This window comes from Hibiscus syriacus, unplaced genomic scaffold (assembly GCF_006381635.1).
Source record: "Hibiscus syriacus cultivar Baekdansim isolate YM2019G1 unplaced genomic scaffold, ASM638163v2 tig00110187_pilon, whole genome shotgun sequence".
NCBI lineage: Eukaryota > Viridiplantae > Streptophyta > Magnoliopsida > Malvales > Malvaceae > Hibiscus > Hibiscus syriacus.
The window spans coordinates 3176593-3202593 of NW_024062618.1; the positions used below are offsets into that span (position 1 = coordinate 3176593).

Below are 26001 nucleotides of genomic sequence, written 5' to 3' on the forward strand. Positions count from 1 at the left end.
ATTATATGTTTAGTACTTTATAGTTTAACGTTTTATAAATTAATTTAATGGTGCTCATCGTTAACCGTGATCATCTACGCTCGACGGGCGTTGTAAAATTTTTCATTTAACTAATATATATATAAAGATTTAAAGACTAATATCTAAATAATGTGGGAGTTAAGAATTTTATTTTCAAACATATTGATTTTTAAACTATCTAAAATAAATTCTAGACTTTGATTAGACTTAATTAGTATGATGGTTAAAAAAATTGGATACTATCTAGATTGAGATTATATGTAATATTTTTCTAGTAATTTATTTATAGGTCCACGCCATTTTTGTTTTATTTATTAATAGTGTGGTATATTAGAGTTCATTGATGATATATAGAACGTATACACCAATAATAAATCAAATACAAATTTCATTTATAATTATAACCGTACAAATAACTTTAAAATAATAAATCATTTTCAGTTTATTTAAAATAAACAAGGATTGCGATTAACGCGAATGGTGCATGTTACTAAATAATTACAATTATTATCCATCATTATTATAAAAAATAATGTATTCTTATTGGTCGAATTATTTTATACAAACAAATATTAAAAATGTAAAGGTTATTTTTAAAAGAAAATTATTTTGATTTTGTTTGGCTAGTTGGGTTCTAATGACTTGTTTGTCATGCGTAACATGGATTTAGTAACTTTAATATTATTAATATTGTTTTGCTAAAGTAACTTTAATGATTTTGAAGATTCACTTTGGAGTTCTATTTTAATTGTTATTATAATATATTGTTTTAAAAAGGTTATTGTTGGAATACATAATCGTTACGTTTCGAAATAAAATTAAAATTTTAAACATATTATTTTTTATTGTATATACGATGAATTAATTTTTGAAGTAAAATAATTTAGTGTAAAATTAGACTAGTATGATATGCTATTCCATGAGACACAACATAGATAGTTTTAAAAATAACTTATGCATGATAAAAAAAATCAACATGCCCATAACGAAATAGGTAAAATTAGGGTATATTGTAGATGAAAAAGATTAAAGACATATAGATTATGAAAAATTATTTACGAAAATAGTATAGACAAGAGATATCGGTAGTTGAGAATAATTTTTTAAAGTCATCGGCAATTATCGATGATTTTACTCTATTTTCTTTTGTAATGTTTGGGATCAAACTGTAAGGAAATGAAATTACATGGACTAAAACATGGATTTTAGAAATGATCCCTTTAAGTGAGAATGGTGAGCTTTAAAGAATTAAATTTTGATGTTTGTATAATAATATTGTAAAACTTTGAAATAAAATTAAATCACAGGTACCAAAATGAAACTTTATATAGAAAATTAGAAGTAAAATTTTGCATTTAACTTAATATAAAAAAATATTGTGTGTTCGTTAACTTAAATCGACATTGTCAAAGTTGATGATAGTTGGCGGCGAGTTTTGATCTGATTACAATTATATTTTGCACCATAGGGACCAAAAAAATAAAGAAACTAAAATTATAGAGACCATACTGAAAATTTCAAAAATTCTTCAAAAAATTATGTGTATCAAATACTTATAAATAATTATATATTTATGTAAAAATCAAATATTATAACAAATTCTATAAATACGAATACATTTAAATAATAAATTTCAATCACTACAGCAAATTTTATAAAATATAAATGAATCAATGCAAGAATGAATACAATATAAGAAGATAACTGAGACATAATATAACTCAAAACAACTTAAATATTACATTAAAGGGTGAATGGTTGTAATCTAAAAATACATCCATAAATATATATATATATATATATTATAATATCTTAAATAAGAAAATAACATCTATTTAAAAACAATAAAATAGCATAAACATAGAGATTATTATCTGGTTTACTATTAGTGAAAAAATAATTCCATAAGTAGTATTAAAATGGTGATAAGTAACTTTAAATTTCATTTTAAAACTTTAAAATTAAACAAGCATAACACTCATAATCTTATAATCGATTATAAAATTATTTTTTTCATTGAGAGTGCACCAAATAATAAACAAACATTTTCCTCTTATTTAGCTTCCTTCTATCGTAATTTTATTTATTGTTTTATTTACAAAAATAAATAAATATATAGTCGATTATACCCCTTAAATTCACGTAATCTAAATGATTAGTTGTCTCAAAATTGGAATTTAGTTATTGATGGGTTGGAACAACTTTAAATGGTTGGAATAGATTTGGCAATAAATAATTGTTATTGTAATTAGTTCAATAAATGAGAATGTTATAATGCTACTAATAGTTGGTAGTCTTCAATATGGGTGTTCAAACTTTGGTTTTAACCAGATTAACCGATAAAATCAAAGTTTTTTCAGTTAATCGATCGATTAATTTTAAATTCGATCAATTAATGATTAATATTTTTTAAACTTCGATTATCGTTTAATTTTATTCAAAATCGGTTAAATATTCGAATTAACGAAGAATATTCAATAAATATATTATATATTATTTATATACTACTTTATCTTAGGAATGTTAAAACTTCGGTTTTAACTGAATTAATTGAATTAACTGAAAATATTTAATATTTAATTTATAAATTTCGGTTCATTCAAAAATTGACTGAATTAATCAAACTTTTTTCTGTTCAGCTAAAAGATTTAAAAAAATCGTTTTGATTAACGATTAAAGAAAAAAGTTGGTTAGTAAGTTTTGTATAGCTCAGATCGGTTAATCAAACCGACTGTTTAAACACCCTTAATCTTCAATTGGTTTAACACAAAAATAAGTGCCTAAACTATGCCTTGAAAAAACGTCTTAGTGCCTAAAGAATTTTTCGCTAAAAATAGGTACCTAACGTGTTATCTATTACCATTTTAGGTGCTCGGGCATTAACCGCCGTTAAAAATCTCCGTTAAATTACACGTGTCACATTTGGGTAATTTTAAGAATATTTATTTAAAATAAATTATATATTTAAAAATAATAATTTTTTTCAAATATTAAAAAACCCAAAACTTTTAAAACCTTAATTTCAATCCCTTTAGCACCGTCAATCACTACCAACGTCGTCAATCAATCAAACACCACATGACGTGTGACTGACCAACCACCCATGATAAAAACCCCATACTTTCGCAATCGATCGAAAACCAAATCTCCCTAAATCTATAAATTCCTAAACACAAATTCTTCAAAACCCTAAAATAAAATCTTTCATTTACACTATTTTTGAGTGTTCTATTGGTTGCAAAAGTACGGAGGTTTTGGTCATGGGTGGTTGGCTAGTCACACGTCATTGAATGTTTGGCCGATTGGCAACGTTCGTGGTGATCGGCGGTGGCAACGAGATTAAAATTAAAGTTTTGTATGTTTTTTAAGATTTGAAAAAATAAGGTTTTTTTAAAATAAAATTTTTATTTTAAACTCAAAATTATCATAATATAACAAATGTTACTTAACGAAGGTTTTTAATGGCGGTCAACGCCTGAACACCTAAAATGGTAACAAAAAAACGTTAGACACCTATTTTTAACAAAAAATTATTTAGGTACTAAAACGTTTTTTGAGACATAATTTAGACACCTATTTTTATTTTAAATCTCTTCAATACCTTTCTTTAACTCGTCCAGGTATAACTTTTGCTACTAATAAATTATCATTTATTTATCTTCATATTTTTTAAATAATTTAAAGTGATTAAAAATAATATATATTTATTATTTTTATATTTTTTTAAATTCATATTAAACTTAAAATAAGGAAGATCACACTTCAACAAATTTTTATATAATTTGTTTTGGTCATACACCGATCTTTAGAAGCACTAAGAGAAAATCATCTCGTGAATCAATATTTTTCTCTTCTAATCATTTAATTATAAAAAAAAATTATAAAACGATTATTTAACTTCTCGATTTTATTTTATTTACCTGTTTTTTAAGTCAATGAAAAAAAGATAAATATCTGTTTCTTAATTTTGTAAAACAATTTATTTAGTCCTCAAAATTTTTACATTATCTCGATTTAATCATAATTTCAAAAGCTTTCACCCTTAATATTCACATATCTTTCAATTTCATCTAGAAAGGGGAGATCCATGCATCTCCTGATCATCATCATCACCAAAAACTGGACATGTTAGTTTCTTGGAGGCACAAAAAATTATCACAATCGACTAAATTAGCCATAAAAAAAATTAAACTAATGTCGATTTTTATATCAGTTACTTCTAAAAATTAAATTTGAGGTCTGAATAATATTAACGAACACCAATTTAAACCAATGTCATTTTCTATGTCATTTATGTTCTAATAAGATTAATTCAATTAAAAATATGATTGGGAAAAGACAATAGATTTAAATTATCAAGAAACAGAGGATATTAGTCCAAAAAAATTATGTGATTTATTTTAATGATTTTTTTTTTTTTTTACTTTTCATAATGTTCTGACTTTCTAAAAAGAAATATTTTTTAATCTATATCGACTAGCTAATCTGGCGGTCTCTCAAACTGAGAGTTTAACGATCCTGCAAACTGCTTCGGAAGAGATGAACCAGCTTTTGGAGGCTGATAGAAAAAGTACTCTAAGGTTGCGTTTGGTTCACATAATGTAAGATTACCAGTGGAAATGTAAGATTACCAGGGAATAAGATTACTGGGAATGTTGTATTTTGTGTTTGGTTGGCTTAGCAGGAATGTAAGATTACCGTGTTTGGTTAAATGAATAAAAGATTATTGGAATGTATATTTGATCAAATTGTCCTTATTATATATTTTTTTAATAAGTTAGAAAATATTTATATATTTTCTTTAAAAAATTTAAATTCATAAAATTTATATAATTTTTTTTTACAAAATTGAAAATATAAAAAAGTTTAATAAAAGGGTAACCCCTGAACTTCATATAAAATTTTAATTATAGAATTTTTTTATAATTCTAAAATAGTTTAAGGATAAATTTGTAATTTAATCTTCGTAGAATTTTTTTTTTCAATGACAGAAGAAGAATATTTTTGAAAGAAAAAAAAATTAAGGGCATTTTAGTCCAAAACGCTGATAATCCAACAATACCTAAGGAAAGGAAGGTAATGACATTCCCGGTAATATACCAAAAAAAAATCACTATTGGTAATCTTACATTACCGGGAATGGAATTCCCGGGCTAACCAAACGGGGAATGTGGATTCCATTCCCATGGGAATCTCACATTCCCCCATCCAAACACCTCCTAAGGGTGCGTTTGATTCACGAAATATAATATTATCAGTGGGAATAAAAGATTACAAGGGAATAGAATTACTGGGAATGTTGTATTTTGTGTTTGGTTGGTTTAGCAGAAATGTAAGATTACCGTATTTGGTTAAAGGAATAAAAGATTATTGTAATGTATATTTGACTAAATTATCCTTATTATATATTTGTATAATATTATAAATTGTAAAATATGTATATATTTTCTTTAAAAAATTAAATTCATAATATTTATATATTTTTTTACAAAATTAAAAATATAAAAAAGGTTTAATGAAAGGGTAAAAAAAATTTAACCCCTGAACTTCATATAAAATTTTAATTATTTTTTATTTTTTGTAAATCTAAAATAATTTAAGGATAAATTTGTAATTTAACCTTAGTATAATTTTTATTATTCAATGACAGAAGAATGATATTTTTGAAAAAAAATAAAAATTTAAGGACATTTTGTCCAAAACGCCGGTAATGTTACAATACCTAAGAGAATGGAGGTAATGACATTCCCGGTAATATACCCCAAAAAATATACTATTTGTAATAAAATATTACCGGGAATTAAATTCCCGGCCAACCAAACATGAGAATGTGGGATTCCCATCCCATGAGACAATCCTTGAACCAAACACACCCTAAGGGTATAGGAGTTTGGTCGTCCCCGATCCTTGTTGTAAAAAAAAAAAATCAACTATATTATAACCTAATATCAATATTATAATAATCAAACATAATTTATGTCGATTAAATAATTCAATTAATATATATCTTTTAAAATTTATTATAAAAAATAATTATTTTGTTTTTAAAAGAGTTTGAGGCTTATATAGACCTTATCTAAAATAGATGGTAATTTTAAAAGGTTAAAGCATAAGGTAAAAACAACCTCATCATTCATCTTGAAGATCGGCATGGACAACTGTAGAAGAGTGAAGACCCCACCTATGATGTGAAAAGGAAAATTAAATGATGCAAAGATTGCGACACCACAAACATATTTTATTAGTTTTGACGACATCACGTTCTAAGGGGTCGAGACTATAGGCGGGTGATTTATTTATGGGGTAAACTACACAAATGATCACTAATATTTGAGTACATTTTTGTTTCCCCCACTAAAGTTTCATAAATAACAAATACGTCACTAACATTATTGATTTGTAATAAAATGATCATCTCACTATCATCCATGTTAAACCGATGGCGTAAAAATGTTAACAAAAATGTTAATATTTAGTTTTATTATTAAACTACTGCTAAAACATCAAATAAGTCCTCAATTTAAAATCATTGTTTAAGGACATGTTTGATGCTTTAGTAGTAGTTTAAGGATAAAAGTAAATATTAAACTTTTTATTGACATTTTTACATCATCAATTTAATGGCATGACGATGGAGTAATCTTTTTGTTACAAATCGATAACGGTAGTGACCAATTTATTACTTTTGAAACTTCAATGGAGAAAATGAATACTTACGGTAACATTTTTGATCGTTTGTGTAGTTTACCGGTAGTTACATTAGTATAAATTTAAATAAATTTTGTATATTTCTATAACTTCTTATGATTAATATTTTAATTATTACATTTTATACTTTTTATATGTAAATTATACATGTTATGTTTTGAATAAACTAAAAATATTTAATTATTTATTTATGTAAAAAATAAATTGTTGAATATATATTATTTTTTAGTAAATGACTACTTGAAATAAAGAAGAAGATCAAAATCAAAACCTTTCTTTATTTTAGTTTGATTTTGAAAAAAAACAGTTGGATGACAAAAACGAAACTACGAGAATAATTGAATGGTTAAATATGTAATTTATCATTTTTTAACGGTGTTAACGATTTTAGACAAATGAGGTAACTATTTAAATTTCAGAGACAATGTTTTGAAAAATATTTTAGGGGGTAATCCAAAACAAAGTGAATAGTTTAGGGGTAATCCATATATTATTTTATATTTCATAAAACAATATTATTAAAAAAAATTAAAAACAAATTACTTTTTAATATTTACTCGATTAAAATTGATATAGTTTTTCCCCCCAAGAAGATAATATCATTTATAGCTGTGTAACTGCTGCATAAATCACAATAAAAATATAAAAAAAACAGCAGAATTAAATATGAAACAACTCTACATTCAATATTGTGTCTTCTTCAAGCATTTTGCTTGAGCCCAACTTAGATTTAATTTGGGCTGGCCGAGGAATTTTAATAATTTTTCTTTACAAAATATAACATAACTTGGATTAGGCCGAAGCATTTTGCTTGAGCCCAACTTGGATTTAAATTGGTCTTTTATGATATTGGAATATGGAGGAGGCATGCTTGCGTTGTCATTAGAGAAAGGTGAGAAATTTATGTTTATAGCTTTGGATTGAGCTTCAGTTTGATATTAGATTTGTTTTTGAAGTTGATACTATAGAGAGACTTTGGAAGGTACATGTTTTGAAGAAGATGAAGGAATGTTAAGAGAGAAGTTTTAAGAAAAGTCGAAGATGATGGAATCCTTTCCATCGTTGTTAGTTTGCTTATCGATGTTTGTCCGTATGTCTGCTCTGAGTGTTGTGTGTGAAAGCATGATGTCTCCGACTTGATGATTTTGATTACATGGATAATATTGTTACATGAATAGCATGCTCTACATTTTATCTGTATAATATCATGTTACATTCATGCTTCACATATTGAATGCATTGGGTGTGAGTCTTAGTGGTTTATTCGTACATTAGATGTTAATCTCACATCGTAGTATCTTGTGGTATTCTTATAATGTGGTTGTCACACCTTGTTTTCTCGTGGTTTTTTTGGATGGTTCTTCATTTGTGGATTGACAATTCCACATCTTATACTGTCCTAAACCATATTATTTGATAGTATTTCTATGATGTGGTTGTCACATCTTGTTTTCTGATCATTTTTTCTTATTGATTCTTACATGCCGGTTCTTCCATTTACAGATCGATAATCTCACATCTTATTATTTTAGTATTTTTTTTATTTATCAATTCAAAATCTCACATTTTTAACGAGAAGTTTATACAATAAAAATTAGCTGACCCTATTTCCATATGTAATGGGGTGAGGGGGAGGTAAGGTAGTAGGCTGCCCCCAACGCCAGGTTGAGAGCAGCTTCCGTGAAAGACCTCCGGCAGTCAAAATTATGAATTGCCCATCGTAGGACTCGATCCCACAACCACAAGATTAAGAACCTTACGCTCTACCAACTGAGTTAGACGGGCAATTCGAGAAGCTGATACAATGTTTCGAGGAAATCATCTTGATATAGTGATTAGAGGAGATTAGATAAATGTGAGTCACTAATCGTACCATGGTTCATGCATTGGGCATCCTAGTTTTATGCATCATTTGTCATGCTATCTTGTATCTTTTGTTCAGCTATCTTGTTATGTATTCCATGTGTGTGTTTTGTTCATAAAATTTATTTGTACAGTTTTTGGGTAATACTGAGTTTCTAATTCATTTTTTTCCATTTTAAATGTCTTAAGGTATTAAAATTTAGTTCGGATGTTGGTGTTATATTATAAATTATTAAAAATAAAAGGATAAACTGTAAGAGTTAAACAATGCAAAACAATTAAATTAGCACTGACAAGTACAATATCACTACAGCAAAATTGTTCTACAGCGGCGTTTTAGGAGTAAACGCCATTAATTTTAAACATATAGCGGCGTTTACATAGCAAACGCCACAAAATGGTAACTTTAGGAGCGTTTTTATAAAAACGCCGTAATAGGTTCATCGATATTGGCGCTTTTTCAACAAACGCCGCAAAAGAGTAGTACTTTAGTGGCGTTTTTATACAAACGTCACTAAAGACTTGTAATTTAGTGCAATTTTTATACAAACGCCGCTAAAGACTCGTAATTTAGTGGCATTTTTATACAAACGCCGCTATAGAATTGTATTTTAGTGGTGTTTTTATACAAACGCCGCTAAAGACGCGTACTTTAGTGGCATTTTTATTCAAACGCCGTTATACACTTGTACTATAATGGCGTTTGTGTTTACAAACGTCGCTAAAGACTCGTAATTTAGTGGCATTTTTATACAAATGCCGCTAAAGACTCGTACAAATGCCTTCCATTAAAAAATCAAAATTTAACCCTGAGTACGGGTGACGAGTGTTTTTCCCACCCTTCACCTATTTTTTTATTCCCGCTCCCTCCATTTTTGAAAAATAAAAAGTTTCAGCTTCTCTCTTCCCTCTGGACAAGTTTAATGTTACATCTGTATTTAATTATTTACTTATGTTTTCTGATTCTCTCATGATTTTGTTTTTTTATTTGTTTTGCTCTTTGAAGGTAATCGGATCTGAAGAATCAGCAAATGGTTTCCTTTGAAATGAACGATCGAAAAAGTGAGCTTTTATGTTCCTTTTTTGTGCTTTCTTTGTTTCTTTCAATTCAATGAACGCGTCTTTGAATCTACGGTTTTTGTCTTTGAGCTCGTGTTTTTGTTTCTTGTTTGTAATTGATTACTGGAGCTAGGGTTTGTTTGGGAATTTATGTGGCGATGATTTAGCTTTTGAAAATAAGCTTTTCTATGGGTTTAGCTTGAATTGAATGGATTTTATTTCAGTTTTGTTGCTTTCAGCGCTCTGACATGCTTTATCGATTGGAAAGTTGATTTTTTGTTGCATTTTTTTAAATGAGCAAGTATTTGTCTTTTGTAAGCGAAGACTCATCGTTTTCGGTTTGGAATTTGATTAGAGGTTGTTCTGTTTCTTAATATTTTTAGATTTTCATTATTGAATTAAGCCCCAATATTATTTCTCTTATTTCAAGTTGCCATTGGAAAGCCAATAGGTGTTTTCATTCTCATTTACTGCTATTTTTCCTACTTTGGTTTTGTTTAACTTGTGATCTCAATCTTCTTGTTTTGCAAATGTTGAGAAATGATTGGATGTACTATATCTATACTATCTCTCTTGTACTATATTATTTCTCTTATTTCAAGTTGCTATTGGATGTACTATACTATCTCTCTTGTACAACTAATCTTCTGTTTCTTCATGCTTACATGTACTATATCTTTATCCCATGAAAATTGCTATCTATTTATTTATTTCTCTCTTTATTAAGACAAGTATTTTTATTAAGACAATAACGTAAAACATGGTTCCTGAATTTCATTTCGTGACTAAGCAAGCAGACACAGTAGTTATTGGGTTTAAGTTGAAAGTGTTTTTCATTGAGGTTGGAGAAGTTGTCTGGTTTCTGATGGTTGTAATTAGCATCTTGTTTTTTTAGCTAGTGTTGGATACCTTCAAAAATTCATCTTCTTTCTTTGATTCAAATTCTTTAGAATTGGGTTGAGTGGGAAGAGACATTTTGTACATCATTTATTTGTTCCCCATCTCTATTTTCCCTTTTTTCACATTTTTATTTTGCAGATAGAACCAATCCCAAGTGGAAACCTGCCACCCTGGTTTTGATTCAAGTACTTGCCGCAGTGTCTGAGTGTTTGCCTAGATTTTTTTTCCTTCCAATTTCCTCGTTCATCTGCATTTTGTGCATCTTCTGTTTCCCTTTCTTAATTGAGTAACTTCCCACTCTTTATGCTTATAACAATAGCATTGTCTATTTTCCCTTTTTTCACATTTTTATTTTGCAGATAGAACCAATCCCAAGTGGAAACCTGCCACCTGGTTTTGATTCAAGTACTTGCCGCAGTGTCTGAGTGTTTGCCTAGATTTTTTTTTCCTTCCAATTTCCTCGTTCATCTGCATTTTGTGCATCTTCTGTTTCCCTTTCTTAATTGAGTAACTTCCCACTCACTTTTATGCTTATAACAATATGCATTGTATACCATTTCCTTAATGAATCTGGTGATTGAAGAATGTTATTGCTACCCTTAATGCTAAATTCTGAGTTGTTTTCTCTTTTACTTGATGATTGAATAGTTTTGGGAATGTTATATCTTTTATGTTCTGTCGTTTATCTAACAACCCAAGAAGTTACTTATAGCCTTTTATTTTGTTTCTTTTCTTTTTAAACTTCTAGTTTTTATTTTGAGAAACTGCAGGTATGTGGGAAATATCCATACACAAGTGACTGAACCACTACTCCAAGTGTTTTTGCAAGTACAGGTCCTGTTGAAAGTTGCTAGCTTGTCAGAAAGGAAAAGGTATTGTTTTCAAACTAGTATCCTCTTTTCTTCCCCATATATTGTGAGGATGTTGTAAGTGTTCTATGGTTAACTTTCTTTACTAGTCTTTCTCTCTTTTCCTTTTTCCAATTGGTTGTCATATGATTGATATGCCTTTTCTTTTCTCTCTCTCATTTAGCAGTCGTCATACGGATTTATCCACTACTTCGATCGTAGATCAGCTGCCCTTACTATATGATCTCTTAATGGAAGGTATTTGTTGTCATTTGCCTATGATTGGAAAGTTAAGAAATCACTTATCTGTTACTAGGTGATGGTGCCGTGAACTGTGAAATTGCTATGCTTTCTTACATTTTAGCCGAGTGAATAAAATTGTCGTTGAAAATTTTATGATGTCTATAGAATTGGGGTTTATTGAAGTAATGATTACTTTGAAATCCAAGGTCTACAAATTTAACATTAAAGCAATTGATATTTCAATTTCTTTAATTCTGTACAAGTAGTGCATTTGCAAGCTCAGTTCCTGAAATTATATTCAAAATTAGATTTATCACATGTAAAGTGCCTACAATTTAGGTTCAAGTTTGGACGCATAATTGTCAAGTGATCCATCTAACTAAAGGGTCTTAATCTTCATGTAGAACTAATTAATATGGAACTGTTCCTTAAGATCATTTTATAAAGTGTATTCATGTTGAACTCTCTCTTGCTTACTCATCATTCAATTGTGACTGGAGTGGTACATCATAATTCTCTGAGTTTGGAGTTTTATAAAGTTTTGAAACCATGAAGCTGCTTTTCTTCTACAGGGACAAGCTCTGGCATGCTTATATAATGTTTTTCTGGTTGGTTTTGATAGTCCTTACTAGGGTATTTGTACCTTCATTTGGACTAGAATATAAATCTCCCATTCTATTTAAAAAAATTTATTTCAAATTATCAATTTAAGAGTTCATGGTCCTTGATTGTTACTAGCCTTCCAATTACTTCAATTGGAGAAGAAATTCAGTATAAGCAATGAGTAGCTTTTGGTGCAAATACTTAAAAGAGATTTTTTTTTGTTTACATCAAAACAACTTCATGGTGAAGTGTTATAGTAAGATGATCTATTCAAGCTTTAAACTCGTGGCCAATAAGCATGCTAGTAACAAATACAGGTAAGTCCTTGAATATATTATTCTTTTTATTTTTTTCTTTTTGTTTATATTATACCGTACTGAGGTCAAGCTTTCATTGGCAATGAAAGAAGAAAATATAACCAAACTCTCGAAAGTTTTATGGTCCATGTTTTTTTTGAAAGCTTCACTCTAATAATTTGATACTTTTCTAGAAGCTGCGAAGCTCAAACTCAGATTTAATATATTTTCTTTGTTATCTCTTAGTTTTCATGGTTCCTGACTTCCTGTTTTTGTTGTTTGTTGCAACATCTTTTTTCAGTTCTCAATCACTCACATGTATGTTATGAATGCAAGTTCTGCTGGTTGTTTCCTTCTCTTCTTAGTCTCATCTAAATTATTGTAATTGCAGTAATCTTGAAGAACAAACTTCAACAAAAAACGGCTTCTTCAATAGACTGGCACATCGTTTCCCATTTGTTTTTAATCTATTGAGGAGAGATCATTCACTGTCAAATGATACTTTCAAATAAGATGTCAAGACGATGAATATGACAAATTCCAATGAAGTGTGAAACAAAGTAGTTTTAGAAGGCATATCTGGAGGTTATGATGATGACGCTAGTGAAATTGAGGATGTATCGAACAACAAATCCATGTATATCTACACTTTGAGGTTCAGTTGTAACTCATTTGTACTTTAATGTCTTTTAAGGTTCTCTCTCCATAAAAAAAACTTTAATTTATTTTGTTGTTAAGTATTTTTCTTTATGTTTTTTGTCTTAATTAAAATGTATGGTTGTTGTTAATTAGATAAAGCTAGATATAAATTTAGGTGATGTATAGCAGAAATGAAATATGCAAAATCAATTAATATTAGCTAAAGAAAGGTAATTAGCGGCGTTTGTATCCAAAAACGCCGCTATAGGTCTGACTTTTTGCGGCGTTTGTGTTTAAAAACACCGTTATAGGTCTAACCTTTTGCGGCGTTTGTGTCCAAAAATGCCGCTATAGGTTTAACCTTTTGCGGCGTTTGTTATAAAAACGGCAGTATAGGTCTTCTCTTTTGCGGCGTTTGTATCCAAAAACGCCGCTATAGATCTGACCTTTTGCGGCGTTTTTTTTTCTAGAAACGCCGCTATATATCATAACTTTTTGCGGCGGTTATTCCAAAAACGCCGCTATAGATATCGACCTTTTGCGTCGTTTGTTCAAAAAACGCCGTAATAGATATTGACCTATTGCGGCGTTTTTTGTTCTCAAACGCCGCTAACTTTAGCGGCACTGGTATTGCAGAAACGCCGCTATATATCATAACTTTTTGCGGCGACGCCGCTATAGATATCGACCTTTTGCGTCGTTTGTTCAAAAAACGCCGTAATAGATATTGACCTATTGCGGCGTTTTTTGTTCTCAAACGTCGCTAACTTTAGCGGCGCTGGTATTGCCGGCGCTTCTTGGGGCATTTTTTCTATCGCCGCAAATACTTTTAGCGGCGCTTAAAAACTCCGTTATAAGACTAAAAAAACACCGCTAAAACTCTGTTTTGCTGTAGTGTATAATGAAACAAATAAGAAGAAATTGTTACTGCACCATGGTAGCCCACTGCCTTAGAAGCGAATTCGCCCCCGACCGGTGTAATGCAAAAACGAACATTCGCCCCCAAGGTTAACACGGTACTCCCTGTTTCATACACTCAAAATATGAAGCTGAAACTCAGTTGATTGCTCTTTTCTAAAGGTTGAAAGATTTAAAAAAAGATCGAAGATAGCAGAAAGATTAATCGACTAGCAAGGGTTTAAGAAATAATAAAAGAAACTTGATAGTTTAAAAGAAACCTAAGAAATGAAATAAGTGAGAGAGAAGTTGATGATTGAATTGGATGAAAAATAAAAAAAATGCTTGTTCCATATAGGGGTAATAATGGAAATAATAGGGGGGAAATATCCCAACTTTCACCATAAAAATCTCACCTAAAACTCACCATAATCTTATTGTTATTGAATTTGATATAATATTTACTAAATATTATATTTGCATTATTCACATGAACTATACCTATAACAACTTAAATATGGAGTGATTTTAATTTGATCATCAATTTGCCAATCTTTTCATTTTCGAGACGATAAAAATTAATATAATTACTCATTTGGCAAACATGATAGAGATAATTTAAGCAAGTAGAGGTTGAAACCTAAATCCAAAGAATGGCTGGAGCACGTCATTGTCACTGGGCCGAACCCAAAACTTAAGACACGAATTCCAACATTATATATATAACTTATATTAAGTTAATGTTAGAAAAATAAAGAAATTAAAGTGGTTTAAGGAGATTCAATCAAAGACTCTCTAAGGGGGCGTTTGGATGGAGGTATTTAGGATTCCCGGTAGGAATATTTTTTTCCTAACCAAGTATACCCATGTTTGGTTGAATATCATTTCCCAAGTTAAGGTAATATTTGTTTCCCATCAGTGAATATTCCTGGGAATGTTATTCCCTCGCACCCCTTAGGTATTCTTTCATTCCGTGTGTTAAGGGCTAAAATACCCTTGTTTTTCCGTTTCCATCGCGATGTCTTTGTATGTCTCTCTGTCATTTTCGTGATCGTTTACCATCCATTTTCGTGTGTTAAGGCCTCTGCAGTCATCGTCCCAAGCGAAGCATCACGTCGTTGTCGCCTGTTTGTAGACACCAACATGTATGTCTCTCTTCTCCGGTAAGATTTATTCCCCTCTCCCTTTCTTCTCCTCTCCTTTTCTTTACAATGTTTTACTTGTTTAATTTTTCCAGAAAAATTAGTGTAATCGATTTAAGTTAACCTTGAGCGATAGTTTCTTTATAGTTGTTGTTTTGCTTGGATCCATTCTACCATTTTTTTCATAATCTTGTGCAGTATTTGAGTTTTAATGGAAGATTGAATAGTCTTAAAGAGGGGTTGTAAACTGTAAAGTAAAAGCAAGGATATTTGATAGGGTCCAGTTATATTCATAGTTGAATCAATTAGGGTTCTTCAAAAAAAAATTAACGCCGAGTTCTTTTCCTTGGTTTTAATCAAAATATTTTCCACTCCGTATATCAATTTAATGGCTGTATCGTCCTTCGATTCACTTCTGTTGTCGTCTTTGTTGTTCTGTTTGGATTATTGTTCAGTTTTTCGTTTCGTCGATAATGGGTTAATTTCAAAGCTATCTCATTCTTAGATTTTTAGTAGACCTTGTAGTTCTAACATATTACAACCGAAGGCGGAGAAGTAATCACCGATATGGGTAAACGTAGGATTTTTTGTTCCGAAATTCTTTCTTTGCGTAATTTTTGCTAATTAATTTGATTAACGTTTTGCTTTTACCTTCTTTTTCTTATATAGTTTATGGGTATTATCTCTCCAAATTGATATTAATAGTTGCGTTTGAAGAATAAGAATTTTCTATCATTGTTTTGGGGTGTGTTTGGCGTTTATTTTATTTATATTTCGTTTTTTTAGCTAAATAAAAGGAATATATGAATTTTGCAGGTAAAAATCAGCGTAAGAATAAGATGATGCTAGATAGTGACGATGATAGTAGTAGTGTAAGTTCATCGTCTACCATGCAATCGGATCAATTCTCAGTTTCTGGAACTGAAGAACTCGAATTTAAAAAGGATAGTTTACTTGATGAAGCTGTGGATACTATGTACGAAAAGAGGTCTGATATTGTTATTTTTTTGCTATATTAGCTTACTTATGTTTTGGATGAAAATTTGATGAAGAATTGTTTACATTTTTAGGGAAGAATTGTTTGGTTAGATGAAATTAGTTACGTAGCCATATTTTAGAGATTTCTCAAATTTTTTAGAATTATTATAGTTTTGAGTTGGATTTGACTCAATTATGTTTTTCACCTTTGTTGATGAAGGGGTTCTACGCTTGAGAAGGCATTGGCCTCGATTATTGAGGCTTTCAACAGCGACTTGCAGCATCAGTTCGTGGAGAAGAAGTGAGTTGCTCTTTTTCCAAGTGTTTCTTAATCTTGGTTTCGATTTATTTTATTGCAAGGATTGCCCAATGTATTAGGACCATGGTTCTATGAGATTTCATGTAGTTTTGATTGGTTGGCGAGAATTCATGAATTGGTTAAAACATTGGCGCCCGAAGAATTAGAACTATCTCTCATTTAGTGGGATTCATTTGTTAATCAGACTTCAGATTCAATACGTTACATTAGATTGTGATTTTCTATTGCCGAGCAAATTTGCAGTTGTGGTTGCAAATGTTTCTTTTGATTTAAAATGTGGTTTGAGTACTTGAATCTATGTGCCTCTAATGGTCATGTTATCTTTTTCCGTTGTTCAGATTTGCTACATTACTGCACCAGTGTCTGAATTCTATCAAAAAGGGGTCCAACAAAGAGATATCTTTAGCTTCCCATGTTATTGGTTACTTTTGAAAGCTTTTGCAGATTCTAATGCATAATGCATGGAAGAGACCACACGAATTAAGTATTCAATCTGATAAATTTCTTTTTGTAGGTTTGCTGGCTTTAACTGTTGGTCCTGGAGATAATGCACGGGAAATATTGGAGGAGTCGATAATGCCTATTTCACGGCTTCTAAATCTGGTTCTGAATCTTCTAAGATAGCTTCGGTATGCAAGAAGTTCAATTGAGATTTGTTCTACTTCTAGTATTTTGTTGGTACTACAATGCTTAACCAGTTTCTTTTTACCTGATTTCCTGTTATAGTTACTGGAGTGCTTGGCTTATCACTTTTGTTGGGGGGATCGATCCAGAGGAAACAAAAATCAATGCAAATTATGTGGCAATCTGTTCATCCTAAGTTAGGTTCTAATGTAAGTATCCTGATTTTCATTAATTGAAAAACATCGAATAGTGTATTGAGGTTCACTGCATCAGTTATTGTTTTAAATTGTTCTTTTTCTAGTGGGGTGTAGTCTTAAATTCTCTTCATATATATCATGGTTATAAATGTACTTTTGAGTTTAAATATCAGAATAGTAGGTTAAAAAACCTTGTGAGACTTCAGTGTTTCCCCAGTATAATGGGATGAGACTGATCAATCTTGGAAAAATATGCAGATCCATAGCATATTTGTCTACTTTGCTAGATAAGGATGACCGATCTTTCCGCATTGCTGCTGGAGAAGCACTGGCAGTAATTTTTGAGATGGGAAGCTTAGAGAAGTTTGTTGCTGAAGCTAAAGGTTCAAATATTGGCTCAATATCTGAAGGAAATAAATCTAAAGAAGGATTCTTACAGATACAAGGACTGAGGGGGAAATTCTGAATCAAGTCAGAGACCTCTCTGTGGAAGCTGGTGGTAAAGGTTCTGCCAAGAAAGATCTTAATAACCAGAGGAATTTGTTTAAAGATGTTTTGGAGTTCCTCGAGGTACTAATATTGTTGTCTTTCATGTTCATGACTTGCAATTCTAGGACATCTCATGTTAACTTTTATCATCTTGGTGATGTTAGGATGGTTATTGCCCGGAGACATCAATGAAGATTGGCGGGGATTCATTGCAGACATCAACATGGTCTCAGTTGATTCAGGTTCCTCTTCTTCCTCTTCCTGTTCTTTGGTTTCTTACATTAGTTATATGCCATGAATTCTTATATTATATAAAACTTCAATGCTACAGCTGAACTTTTTGAGGCACTTTCTTGGTGGAGGTTTCACAAACACATGCAGGTCGGTCTTCTTTTAGTGAAGTTGATGCTTCTTGGTGCAGTTTGCTTGTATTCTATTTTCCGGTTGATTAAGCTCGACATATTTTGTTTTACTGTGTGCAGGAAAACGAGTTCTTTCGAGTTGTTTTTGGTTTTACTCCGAAAAGGAGGAATCTTCTAGGCAGTGCACATATATCCAACGGTCAAAAGTCGGTTAGCTTGACCAGAATATTTAATTAACGATGTTAAGTGTTTTGTTTGAATGCTTTCTATGATATTCTGATTATAGGTATAAGATATTGGTCTATAATTCATTAGGCCATCACTGAGGCATGAACCGCTATATAGTTTTGACAGAATATTATATTCTAGGTTGACGTATGTGACTAGACTTTCTCGGACATGCGAAATTGATATAGATTGGGATTGTGTGGTACAGAGAATGTTGAAATCACCAAATTCAGTTATCAGCAAAGCAAGAACCCAGATCTTGAACAAGCAGCGGATGCAATCTAAGGTAGGTTTTTTCTGTGTTTGATGGGGGACATGGATGTAGTGTTTCCCAAACAAAGTTCCTGGTTAATGTTTTTGTTTTTTCTTGATGTATTCAGGATAGGAACTTTGGGCACTTTGCTGTAAATGCTGGTGAAGACGACGCATAATCTTCTATATGACAGTGATTTATTGAGATTCAAAACTGATAATGTTAAATTTTTTATTTTATTATATAGTTTCATTATTGTGTAACGTTGATTGGTTTGTACAAGGCACCAATGAGAAATTTGGATCGGAATTGACATATAATGAATAAGCAGTTAATCCGGATGATCACTTCTGTAATGATCTAATGATGTATCTATTGAGTTGTGTTTACATAATATTACTAGGATCGTTATAAATTTATAGATAAAGTATGCAGAATTAAATATAAATATAAAAGATAAATAAATAAATTATTGTACATATAAAATATAATAAATATTATATCTTAGATAACAAAATAATTTCAACTTTTTATTATTATGAATGTCTATGATAAATTATTGTATATAGAAGAATGTAAACCTTGTCGATTGAAAAATACAAGAAACCTTCCAGTGAATGCGTCACGTATGAACCGAAGCTAATTTTCACAATATAAACATTTAGTTAAATGTTGATGAAAAATTTTAATATATTTTTACATAAATTATGTAAAATTTAATATTAATTAAAATTAAGATAATACATGATATATTTAAATACTCAAGTAATATATACAAATATAATTTTTTTATAAATAATTTTATTTAAATATTTAGAATTTCACTTGTTAAAAAATATAGAACAAGGACAATTTGGGTAAAATATACATTTCACTAATCTTTTATTCAACCAAACACTGTAATTTTACATTCCTGCCAAACCAACCAAACACAGTAATGTAACATTCCCAGTAATTCTATTTCCTGGTAATCTTTTATTCCCACTGGTAATCTTACATTCCATGAACCAAACGCACCCTAAGGAGTTTGAAAACATCTAAACACTAAACCAAATCTAATCATTAATTTCAATTGGATAATCTCATATATATATATATATATATAATTAATACAAGATTAAAAATAAAAATATAAATACATACCTTTTTTTAATTTTCAAAGATTATTTCTTTTATAGACATTCTTCCAATAGTCAAAAGAAGCTGTGAATAAGGAAAGAATTAAATAAAAATCTGGATACTTAAATTGACATCTTATTTGAAGGAAAGAATCCACGTAATTAATTTAATTGTTAAATCATGATCTTTATAAATGAGAAAACTATCAATTAGGTTATCAGACTAAATTGCATTCTCCAACATCTTTAAAAAAAATTAAAAAATAATTTTTATTTTAGGACAAAATAGTGAATATTATCTCTATATAATTGATCACTTATAAAAAACAATCACTACCCTAAATCAATGGTGATCTAGAAATACTTTTTGAGCGAGTACACATATATTAACAACATAAATATTTTAATAAAATAGATACAAATAAAATTTCAGGATAGTCATTGTTAGTAAAATAAACAATTAAATGAAGAAAATTCAAATTTTAAAATGGACAAATACCACACTTAAAAAATATAGATACGACATGTCCTAGATACAACTTATCCACTAGCATAATTTATATTTATTTAAAAAAACAATATAAAGTATTACATTATAAAAATAATATAAAATATTTTATTTTGTTAAAATCTAATATTAATTAATAAAATTCAAACTAATCTAAATCTAAAATAATTTGAATTGAAGTAGATTTTGTCACCTTGAGAGGCAACAATATATAACACCTGAATAAATCGTTCATCCAGTCCACCCTTCCGGAAAGGTTCAATTCCTCCTCATAGATAAGCTAAGGTCGGTTTAAAATTTAAAATACCTATTTCTTAGCTCCTGATCAATCAAATTCTGCCACGTGTACTCCAAACCGACATCACAAAAATTCTATTAATTAACCCCATATTTCCCCACCCACCAAAAAATAAAAAGAAAATCGAAGGAAGTGACAATCGTAAACGCGTTGAGTAATCAATAGGTCTTCTTGTACACGAAGCTAGTTATCGTATCAAATCGGGGAATTTAGTGAAAATCGAACACTTCAGGTTCGTTAATCATAAATATTCTGATTTGTCAAGTTATTAGGGTTTTCTTTTCAAGATTTCCCCTCATGTTTAGGTTGTAGTTTTTGTTTCCCTTTTCAACGTGTATTTATATATGTTTTCTGGTTTAATTTGGTAGATTATGTTTCACAAAAGTTTACAACTTTGTATTGAGATAGGGCACGTTGGCTATTGGAAATAGGATTTGAATTTCGATATCTTTCTTTTTCTCTAGTTCTCTCAGAAGCCAAATAAAAGGTTATGATGATGGAGATCGTGATCGTTTCTCTTCTTTTTTTTCATTTTTGTTTTTATAAAGCATTCGCTATATTTCGTTGCTATATTTGCATTTTGAATTTGTTGAATTTCGGCCAAATAACTGTGCTTTTATTTAATATTTTAGGGATAATTCATGGCAACTGCAACTATGGCTACTGCAGCTGCCCTTTTGTATTATACATTGAATCGTAAACTGCAGACGGATAGTTCTGGTGATGATGGCAATGACAATGACAATAACAATGAAAATGGAAATGATTCCAATAATTCTCCATTGGGACTTGATCGTGTTTCACATAGGTTAATTCAAGCTCCTGCAACATGGGTAGAGACGATTTCTACATTGTCTGAAACTCTTAGGTTTACATACTCAGAGACTCTCGGGAAGTGGCCCATAGGGGATTTGGCATTTGGGATCAACTTCTTTTTGAAGAGGCAGGTACCGTATGTGTCGTTTGATTTTACTTCTGCTGTATTGTTTGACACCATGATTATTTTATTGATATCGTTTTCTTGGTTTGAGATTTAAACATATTTGCTTGTAACTAGGATACGAGTGTTTGGGAGTGGTGGGGAAAGTTGTTCATAAAAAAGTTGGTAGTTTAATTTACATAAGATAAATCTAAAGGCTTTTGCGTTCCAAATCAAGTGATTCTGTACCAGTTAGTTTAAATCTACAGTCGTTGAACTTATTTTTAATTGCAGTGTTAATATTAGATCTTGAGATTTAACTTTATGGTAAGGTTTTTCATTGAAAGGCTGAATACAGTGCAAAGGATTTTTTTTAAAAGCAAATGTTATTAGCTGTTTTGAACCTTGTTAAACCCTTGCATGTTTCTCAGACTGAGTTAAGATCTATCATGTATCTTTCCAACAGCTATAGTTGTGTATGTCTAAAAATTTCAGCATTGTGAACCTGATGCATCTTGGCATGAGCATCAGTCAACTAGTGTTTTGCTTTTGTGTAGCCAAGATGCTTTTTTTTTTATCAAAGTTAAATTCATTTGATATGCATGAAGTCAATATACTGTACATGTATTGGTTCTTCTTAGGCAGAAACATCTTGCTTTCTCCCTATGATGCTCTGGTTTTATTGCAATGAGATAATTATAAGATCGAACATGTTATCATTTCCGCCTCCAGGAATTTCTTTTATTTTGTAATCAAATAACCAGATGAGTTTTTTATGTTTTTATGTAGTAGTGTTAATAGAAACACCTAATAATTTGTTGTCTAATTGATTTATTTGTATTGGCTCTACATAAAATATAGTTTTTTTTTTCAGGGGCATTTACATGTTGCGAGTGTATTTGGTGGTAAAGATAGCACTGAGCTCAAAGGGCCGGATATAACTGCTGAACTTAAATTTTTGTTAAACTTGTTGACTTTGTGTTGGCATTTTTCAAAGAAGCCATTTTCTTTATTTTTGGAGGAGACTGGTTATGTGGAGGATGATGTTCTTCTCCAAGAACCCAAAGCAGGAGTAAGTCATATATAGTTTTGAAATTTTGTTTCCTTCGACCCCCCTACTTTTTGGATTTTTTGTGTTAAATTTTTAATATTATAGTCAACTTTCATAGGTATGATAGTTCAATTGTATTGTTTATGTGCTTTTGAATTAATGATTAGTGTTATTGCATGTATTGAAATCTTGCAGATTTTGAAGCCTGCATTTACAATACTAGTAGACCACAAAACAAAATGTTTTCTTCTACTAATTCGCGGAACACACAGTATCAAGGATACCCTGACAGCTGCAACTGGAGCTGTAGTTCCATTCCATCACTCTGTTGTGCAAAAGGGTGGAGTGAGTGGTTTAGTTTTAGGTTATGCACATTGTGGAATGGTAGCAGCTGCTCGGTGGATAGCTAAGCTTGCCACTCCTTGTCTCATTAAAGCGCTTGGTCAATATCCAACTTATAAGGTTAAGGTAAAGGCATAATTTGCAATTTATGTTCTTAAATTATTCCTGTGGCTATTTTCTGTTCATATGCTTGCTTGACCTTTAAAATATTTTTAAACAAACCGGTTTACTTGATCAAAAATTGCTAAAATTAATAGATTTAATAGATTGTAGGGCATTCATTGGGAGGAGGCACTGGTGCACTTTTAACTTACGTGTTGCGGGAGCGAAAGGAGTTATCAACAACAACCTGTGTCACATTTGCTCCAGGTTTGTGCTCTCTGTCTTCTGTTAGTCATGAAGAATATATGTCACTTTACATGTTACTGTATTGAACATCTCTGCTGGCCCTTGGAATGTTTATATAATGTTATAACTTCATTCGCTGAACATAGTTATAAGACTGACTATATATTCTAACATGCAGCTGCTTGTATGACATGGGAGTTAGCGGACTCTGGGACTGATTTTATTACTTCTATTATAAATGGAGCAGACTTGGTGCCTACATTCTCAGCTGCTTCTGTGGACGATTTGCGTGCTGAGGTAAATGATAGCAGTTCCGTAGAAATTACATTCTTTCCTTGTGAAAAAAGGGATGCTGAGATATTTCTACTGTAAGCAGAATTCATTAGTACCTTGCATGTTTGATTTGATATGCATACGCTCCTCCTTAAGCTTTTATTTCCTTTCAATGGAGCATGGTAAATCCTACTAGAATGATTTTGAAGCCCTTAATAGCAAATAAATAATTGGCTCGCAAACTCTTATTGGCCTCACCTTCAGTTGTCTGCCTCTCCCTGGTTCTTCCTCTCATATCCCGTGTTGTGATTGAATGGTCCTTATCATGGTTTGTGGCTTTTGATAGCTGATAGATTTAAGAAGTTTGAAACAAATAAGATTTCATTGAAATGTTGTTCTGGAAAGTATCTGGTTGATGTGCTTAAAGGTTTTGTAATATCAAATATGTATCATGAAGAAACTGTTTTTTCTGTTTAGGTGATGGCATCTGCTTGGCTGAATGATCTGAGGAATCAAATTGAGCATACAAGAATTCTAAGTACTGTTTATCGATCTGCTTCAGCGTTGGGTTCTCGCCTTCCATCTATAGCCAGTGCTAAAGCAAAAGTTGCTGGGGCTGGGGCAATTTTACGCCCAGTTTCTAATGGTACACAGGTAGTTGAATTGATGAGCCCAATTCTTACTTCTTCATTACTATGTTTTTCACTAGATACTGTTGTTTAGTTCTAAAAAGCTTTCCAAGTTGAATTTACCTTAAAATCTTAGAATTGTTATGTATAGGTCGTTATGAGGAGAGCACAGAGCATGGCTCATGCAGCATGGAAGCGTCCCACCATAGATTTGTCTTCCTGGTCATGCATTGGACCCCGTTATCGTGGCTCAGCTGCTCGATCAAACTCGAATGAAGAAGGAAGTCCCATAGAATCTAGTCCCAAGAAAGCAGAAACCTTTGAGCCCCTCCCAACACCTTCCCAAATAAATTCATCTTCAAGTACAAAAGAAGCCTTAGAACTTCCTGTGTCTTCATCAGTTGAATGGACTACAGAAATCGAGTATCCATGTTCCAATGATGAACGACATCACAATAGAGATGTTGATCTCAAAGATGGCGAGGAGCTAATAAGCCACAACTCACATGATGACCGCATGAATGAAGTTGAGTTGTGGCAACAACTAGAGCATGAGCTTTACGATAAGACTGAAAGTGATGAGGCGGATGTTGTTAACCAAATAAGGGAAGAAGAAGCTGCAGCCATCGCAGAGGTGAGAAGCGAGGGGCAGTCAGATACTTCAGTTCCGGAAACAAAGGAAGCGCACAGGTTTTTCCCTGCTGGAAAGATAATGCATATAATTACACTTCAGTCTGATGAGGTGGAGTCTGAAGGTGATAGTTTGAGCTCCAGCGACTCCGATAACGGGCAAAGGACAATGGAGCCTAAGATTGGGATCTTCCTTACACCAAGATCCTTGTATAGTAAATTGCGGCTTTCCCAGAGGATGATAGGTGATCATTTCATGCCTGTTTATAGAAGACAAATAGAACAGCTAATAAAGGAGCTTGAAGAGGAGCAAGCTCAGAATGTTGGGAACCGGAACCAGGATCATGGTGGATATTCTGGTGAGGTAGTGTTATAGGAAATACTTCCCTCTTTTTTTCTTTTTCCTTATTTTTTCTGGATACAAGCAATTTATTTTGGGAATCTATTTCTTTAATATATATGTTAAACTTGCATTTGCTATAGGGGAAAAAATCATATTAGATTGTATTTTCCTTCCTATCTATCCTCACAGCTTAGCGTCTCTTTTCGGCTTATGATGGTATTTTTTATGTTTTGTTTTCAAAGACAGTGCAACTTCTGATGTCAGGTATGGGCCAATTAAAGGTAAGATTTCAAGAGCTAATAAAAGGCTTAATTACAAAAATAGAAAAGTGTTTATATTATACCCCTTTTCTTATTTTGGTGTTTAAATCTTTTTTGATTATTTAATTATCTAAATTAATTTCTAAAATTATTCTTAAGATTCGTAAGTCTAATCTTATCATCTGATTACGATTGGCGCCGTTACCATTTCAATTCTCTCTCTGAGGAGGTCCGATGAATTTGAAATCCATGGATTTACTCCCCGGTAGGCTGGTTTTTCCCTGCCAGCTCCTATGTATAATGCTCCGAAAATGGTTGGTTCTAGGGGTGCACAAAAAATTCGAATATCCGATTTTGCGAAAAAAATATCCGAAACCGGATTTGGGAAAAACCGGTTTTTTTTAACCGGATCGGATTTTTTTAAACCGGTTATTTTAACAGGTTTGGAGAAAAAAATCCAGATCGGTTTTTTTACCGGATAAAAAACCGGTTTGAAAAAAATCGGTTAAAAAATCGGTTTTTATCCGAAAAAAAAATCGGTATGGGTTTAAAAAACTAGCCGTTAATATAGCCGTTTGTGACCGTTTTGACCGTTTTTTTCTTTAAAAAATTA

At 31.2% G+C, this 26001-nt stretch overlaps 1 protein-coding gene and 1 pseudogene across 1 annotated transcript; both read left to right on the forward strand.

The window, feature by feature from the left end:
• The first annotated feature begins 15752 nt into the window (after nucleotides 1-15752).
• LOC120217773 lies at nucleotides 15753-18254 on the forward strand (annotated as a pseudogene).
• Nucleotides 18255-20719: 2465 nt separating this feature from the next.
• On the forward strand, nucleotides 20720-25290 carry LOC120217771. The gene is made up of 8 exons (XM_039214850.1): nucleotides 20720-20825; nucleotides 21226-21540; nucleotides 22387-22584; nucleotides 22759-23031; nucleotides 23172-23274; nucleotides 23432-23550; nucleotides 24004-24180; nucleotides 24307-25290. The coding sequence occupies exons 2-8, from the start codon at nucleotides 21235-21237 to the stop codon at nucleotides 25159-25161; spliced, it is 2031 nt and encodes a 676-aa protein (XP_039070781.1). The 5' UTR covers nucleotides 20720-20825; nucleotides 21226-21234; the 3' UTR covers nucleotides 25162-25290.
• The last annotated feature ends 711 nt before the right edge of the window (nucleotides 25291-26001 follow it).

Bases quoted from the DNA above. Each gene is read 5' to 3' on its own strand.
- LOC120217771 (XM_039214850.1), top strand. From the start codon at position 21,235: ATGGCAACTGCAACTATGGCTACTGCAGCTGCCCTTTTGTATTATACA. The intron at 22,585-22,758 runs GTAAGTCATATA...GAAATCTTGCAG, and splicing joins TCCAAGAACCCAAAGCAGGA to ATTTTGAAGCCTGCATTTAC. The intron at 23,275-23,431 runs GTTTGTGCTCTC...TCTAACATGCAG, and splicing joins CTGTGTCACATTTGCTCCAG to CTGCTTGTATGACATGGGAG.